This window comes from Saccopteryx bilineata, chromosome 10 (assembly GCF_036850765.1).
Source record: "Saccopteryx bilineata isolate mSacBil1 chromosome 10, mSacBil1_pri_phased_curated, whole genome shotgun sequence".
In the NCBI taxonomy this organism is placed as follows: Eukaryota; Metazoa; Chordata; class Mammalia; order Chiroptera; family Emballonuridae; genus Saccopteryx; species Saccopteryx bilineata.
The window spans coordinates 12654400-12659651 of record NC_089499.1 but is presented as its reverse complement, the minus strand read 5'-3'; the positions used below and the strand labels follow the sequence as shown (position 1 = coordinate 12659651).

General features: G+C 50.2%; 1 protein-coding gene across 1 annotated transcript; it reads left to right on the top strand.

Moving 5' to 3' along the window:
- Nucleotides 1–554: 554 nt before the first annotated feature.
- EIF1B (eukaryotic translation initiation factor 1B) lies at nt 555–3091 on the top strand. Its single transcript, XM_066245403.1, has 4 exons — nt 555–826; nt 1718–1881; nt 2281–2382; nt 2654–3091. Exons 1-4 carry the CDS (start codon nt 796–798, stop codon nt 2696–2698), a joined length of 342 nt encoding a protein of 113 aa, XP_066101500.1. The 5' UTR covers nt 555–795; the 3' UTR covers nt 2699–3091.
- The last annotated feature ends 2161 nt before the right edge of the window (nt 3092–5252 follow it).

Here is a 5252-nt window from a genome sequence, read left to right as displayed (position 1 = left end):
GAGTTAGAATCGGAAGACTGCCGAATCCTGGAGGGGGAGGCTCGCACCTCGAACCTCGGTGGGGACTAACGGGGCTCCTGCACGCGCGGGGAGGGGAGACTGGAATTTCGATACAGGAGGTGTTGAAAGGCGGTCATCGAGTCGAAAGTGGGCAGCTAGGGAGCTTGTTGTGCTCCTGCACCCCGATTTTAGTACAGTACCCCGGCCTGTAGGGTCAATGATGGAGATTATTCCCCAGCACCGACCCCGCGGAGCCTCCACTGTACGGTTAGAGAACGGGAGTCAAGGCGAGCCCGCGAGCGCTCAGAGGGCACAGCCCAGACCTGCTAGCTGCGACGGGACAGATGTGCAGCCACCTGGACCGTCCCGGTCCTGCCGGCCGGCACTGGGCAGCGAACTCCCTGCTGGGAATTGCGGTCCGCGGAGCCCACCTGCCCGGGGCTATCCGAGCGCGGTCGCCTCTAGAAAACTACAAGTCCCAGGATTCCTGGCGCGGGCGAGCACGTGGGCGGGGCGGTGGGCTCGGCTAAATAGTCTCCATCGGCCATTTTGTCGGAGAAGCCGCAGCGCCGCCTCTTCTCTCGCGTCCCCGCACCCGTCGCCGCCTCCTCTTCCTCCTCCTCCTCCTCCCGGCTTCCGCCGCCGCCGCCGCCGCCGCCGCTGCAGCCGCATCCCAGCCCCGGGGCGAAGCTTTTCCTTATTTCCTTTTTTCTCGCCACTACAGCCTCTTGACACGGTGATCCGGGCGGGCCCCGCAGGAATTTTATCCCCTCACCGGCCTCACATTAGTATCGCATGTCCACTATCCAGAACCTCCAATCTTTCGGTAAGACCCGCCGGCCGCCGCCGAGCCGCCTCCCCGCCTCCCCGCGCGCCGCCCGGCCGCCGCTGCCCGCAGCCGGGGCGCTCGCCCTGCCCGCCGCCCCCGGGCCCTCGGCTGCCCTCCCCGTACCCCGAGTGGGGCTTTGTCTCGGCGCCCAGAAAATGGCGACGGGCCCCCGGCGACCCCCTCCCCGAGGACGCGGCGGACCCGGCTCTGCCCCGCGGACGGCGGCCCGACACCTGCCCCGCTGCTGGCGGGCGAGGCCGGGCCGGGGACTGGGGACCGGCGGCCGTGCGGGGTGCGACCTGGGTGCGCGCAGGTGTGGGGGCGCCGACGGTGCGATGCAGACCTCGGATGTGCCCCGGTCCTGCTGTCTCCTCGCTCGTGTGCACGCGCGGGCACACACACACACATATATACACACACACATATACATACATACACACACACACGTGTATGCGCGTGTCTTCGTTTTGTTACTTTCTGCAGCGCACCTTCGCGGCGCGATGGCCGCGGGGGGGGGCGGGCTTGAGTGTTTCTGTTGTCATCGGAATGTTAGTGGAGATGACGCACGTTTTTATGGTGGCTCTAAAATGAAGGTTTTCAGATTTCTCGTTTCGTCGGAGGACTGTGGTCAGCGGTAACGGTAACGTTATCTACCTCCAACAACCTTTTTCTGTTCAGGGACCAAGGGACATAACCTGTTTAAATCGTTCCCTTTCTGTGAGAGGACCTTGGAGGTTTTACTTATGCCCCGCCCCCATCCCCACCCGCAAAAAGAGCGGCGCTGGAACCTTCTTTGACTGGCGTGCACCGTGTATCTGGATATTACGAGGAGACATTTTATGCTTTTGATTTTTTTTTTTTTTTTTTTTTTTTTGTATCCCTTTGCAGACCCCTTTGCTGATGCAACTAAGGGTGACGACTTACTCCCGGCAGGGACGGAGGACTACATTCATATAAGAATCCAGCAACGGAACGGCAGGAAGACACTGACCACTGTCCAGGGCATTGCAGATGATTATGACAAAAAGAAACTTGTGAAAGCTTTCAAAAAGGTAAAGGTGTTAGAAAGAAGAGATTAACATAAGAGTTAGTGCGTGCATGCACCCCTCTGCCTTGTCAGTGTGGGTGGAAATGATTGGATCCCAGAAAGTTGGGTGCGTTCTCTTAATTAGCACTCAGATATTTATGTCTGGTTGCCCACCTTAAAATAAGGTTGACATGGCCTTCAAACACCACGTGAAATAATTCAGTTCCTGGTGTGCCAAGGAAAGGCACTGCCTTTTTGTGACCGGCTTGTTCATTTCAGATTAATTTGGAGGTGTTGGAGATTACAGGAGACAGGCTGGTTTCTTAAACATAATGAGTCCCACTGAGTAATTTTGGTCTTCGGGTGAAAATAAAACCTCATTGTATTTGACTCAATTGTATTGAACATTTGTATACTTCTCCAGAAATTTGCCTGTAATGGTACTGTGATTGAACATCCCGAATACGGAGAGGTTATTCAGCTTCAAGGTGACCAAAGGAAGAACATTTGCCAGTTTCTCTTGGAGGTGAGTGACTGGGTGCTTTTTGTCCAACCTTGAGATTGCTTTGTCACTAGGACGCCCTGGTCATTCCTGTGTCTACACAGGGTGTCTTTTGGCACGCCGGGGTGTTCAAATGTGTGTTGAAGTGTTTGTTATTACCCTTGGATGGCACACACACAAAAAGTTGCAGTAAGCGCTTAACAGTGATTCTTTGTAATGGCTGTTCCATGTTTTCTTAGGGGTAAATTTATATATTCTTTAGAGTGATTCTGCTAAATTAAGTTTTATTTTGCAGGTTGGCATTGTCAAGGAGGAACAGCTTAAGGTTCATGGATTCTAAAATGAACCTAAATATGTGGAGAATTTCTTGAATAATTTTATTCTCTAAATCCAGTTGGGCTGCCTTGTGAAATGATTCTCTGCAGTAAACGGACTTTTCATTTATTTCATCATTCAAACTTCCATTCACATCTGCATGATTACAGAAAATATGGGGTATGTAGGCTAGTAACACATAAGAAAACCGCAGTAAGATGGTAACGAAACCCCGTTTTCACCTTAACATGTTTCCAATGGAAAATATTTTGTTTTGAGTGTTTATTTGTTTATTGTTCAGTTTATTCTTTTTCACTTGATTAAATGTTTTTTATTGTATTAAACCATGTATGTTGCAGCTTAACAATAAAAATATCTATGAGTTCTGTGAGCAGTTAGGCTCTCAAATCTAAGCAAGTACAGTGCACATATATTTTGTCTTTCATAATTGGCATTCTCATTCTGTAAGTATTCTTTCCAATTAGCTTCAGCTTCTGGTAAACCCAAAGTTAGAAGATAACATTCATTATGTGTAGCTTGTGTTCTTCATTTACTGACTTAAAAATAAGAATGGAAACAAGGAGAATAAACTCAGCTAGGACAAAGAATCTGTCAGAATATAATGTTAAATTTTTTTTAAATAATATGAAGTGTAACTTTAAGTATTAGCATGTAAAATTCTTTTCCATGTTTTTATTATGTATGTTTCTGTGCTGCCAACATTTAACTCTCCCTGAGTGCCAGATAAGATAATAGGCTTGTGACACATGAACGCATTTACTCATAGGCACTGCCCTGCAGGTGTCGGTGAGCGCATGATCTCCATACAGCTGGGAGACACAGGTGCAGGTTGACGTCCCTTAAATGCTAGAAAGTGACAGTTGAGGTGCCCGCCCAAGGCCTCCAGCCAGCAAAGCCGTGTCCTTTCATTTCATTTCATTTCATGGTTTTGGTATGTTTCACCAAAGGAAGTGAAAGGTACATGTGATAACACATAGGGGTTAGGGGGCTACAAGAAAGAACATGCTTTGCAGTTCTTAATCAGGAGATTTCTGCAGCTTGAGTTTTAAACTGCTTTTTATTGAGTAGTAATTATTTGCTCAGTTATATAAGCCATGTTGTTGAAACTATGTAGCCGAGACAAAGGATTTTAGCTTAATGCAGAGGAATAATGATGGTGTAAAAAAGGAGTCTACTACTTGGACCGCTACATTCTGTGCCAGCTGAACCCCTGCCCCTCTTTCTGTGACCCTGCCTTTGGAGGGGGGCCAGCCCCCACAAACACACCTCTTCAAGACACTGAAGTAATAGGTTTTGTTACTGTCTACCCCGCCTTACCTCCAATCAAGACAGACTGTTAAGTGAGTACACCAGAATACAGTGCCCACTTATTAAGCTCATTTCTGCAGAACATGAATGTAACTGCCCAAAAAGATGGAGAGATTTGGGAGCCTTTTCCAGCTTATTGGGAAATCCCTTTTCTACCTGGAATGTTTTGTAACGAGGTGCTGTGGAAATACTAGAGTTCATGAACATAGTAGAGCAGGAACTTGACATTAACACGTAATTAAAGTATTGCCTCTTCCTCTACTGAATTGTCTGTTAAGATTAGCTTTCAACAAAGGGGGTAGAGTGACTAGGGGCGCCTCAGACGGGAAGGATAAGGCCCTTCCTCTTGGCCCCCATAGATAAGCTCTCGGCCATCACTTCATGTGTCAGGACACTCCCATTGGTTGGGACCAAAGTCGAGCAAGACTGAACTCTGTGTATGTTCCTGTGAGACCCCGACACCTGCTTGGACTTCCCACCCGCGGAGCAGTCCTGATCCTTAGAGCAGGAACGGATTGTGTACCCTTTCCTTTCTGTCTGAGCAATGCAGTGGAAATAAAGGACAGAATGAAGAAGATTTCTGCAGTTTTGCTGGAAAGGACGTTGGAGTGTCACCCTTGTGCGGGAAGGCTGACGGGCCTCAGAGGGACCTGTGGGCAGAGGGACTAGCAGCGTGTGCCGAGGGAGGGGAGACGGAACCAGTGCAGCAGAAATAACCGCCCGAACTGGGGACCCTGTGCCTCCCATGTGGGAAGGTGGTGATCTGCACGTGGAGGGCACACAATGAAAAAGACCAAGTAGAGGACGAGGATTTGGCCCTGAACTTCTAGCCTTGGCAAAACCATTAGGAAGTGATGTTTGGTCGAGGCACAACCTAGTATGAAGTGCTACTAGCAAGGATGTCCCTCGTTCATCAGTCCTGGCCGCTCTGAGGCAGAGCCCTGGGAAGTGGCCTGCTCTGCCTGCTTAGGGACTCCAGAACCATCCGAGGAACGGGCTGGATCTGATCCTGTGGAAGGAACAGCTCTCGTTCCCATCAGGGTAGTTAACCAAAGTAACTAGAAGTACAGAATGGTAACACTTCGTGTGTTCCCTGTCACCAGCGGGGCGCCAGCTAACAGAAGGAGTAGTGAGAGCTCAGGAAAATTCAGCCTCATGTCAGTGTCCACCCAGCCCTGCCCCTCTGGGCCTGTGGGGGTTCCCGTACCATGCCGGGTTTCCGTGTGGGAGGGCAGGGAGGGGCGTGGCCC

What these genes read in the sequence shown, in the direction of transcription:
- EIF1B (XM_066245403.1), top strand. Translation starts at nt 796, where the DNA reads ATGTCCACTATCCAGAACCTCCAATCTTTCG. An exon ending in CCAGAACCTCCAATCTTTCG is followed by an intron (nt 827 to 1,717) that starts GTAAGACCCGCC and finishes ATCCCTTTGCAG; the next exon opens with ACCCCTTTGCTGATGCAACT. An exon ending in TTGTGAAAGCTTTCAAAAAG is followed by an intron (nt 1,882 to 2,280) that starts GTAAAGGTGTTA and finishes ATACTTCTCCAG; the next exon opens with AAATTTGCCTGTAATGGTAC.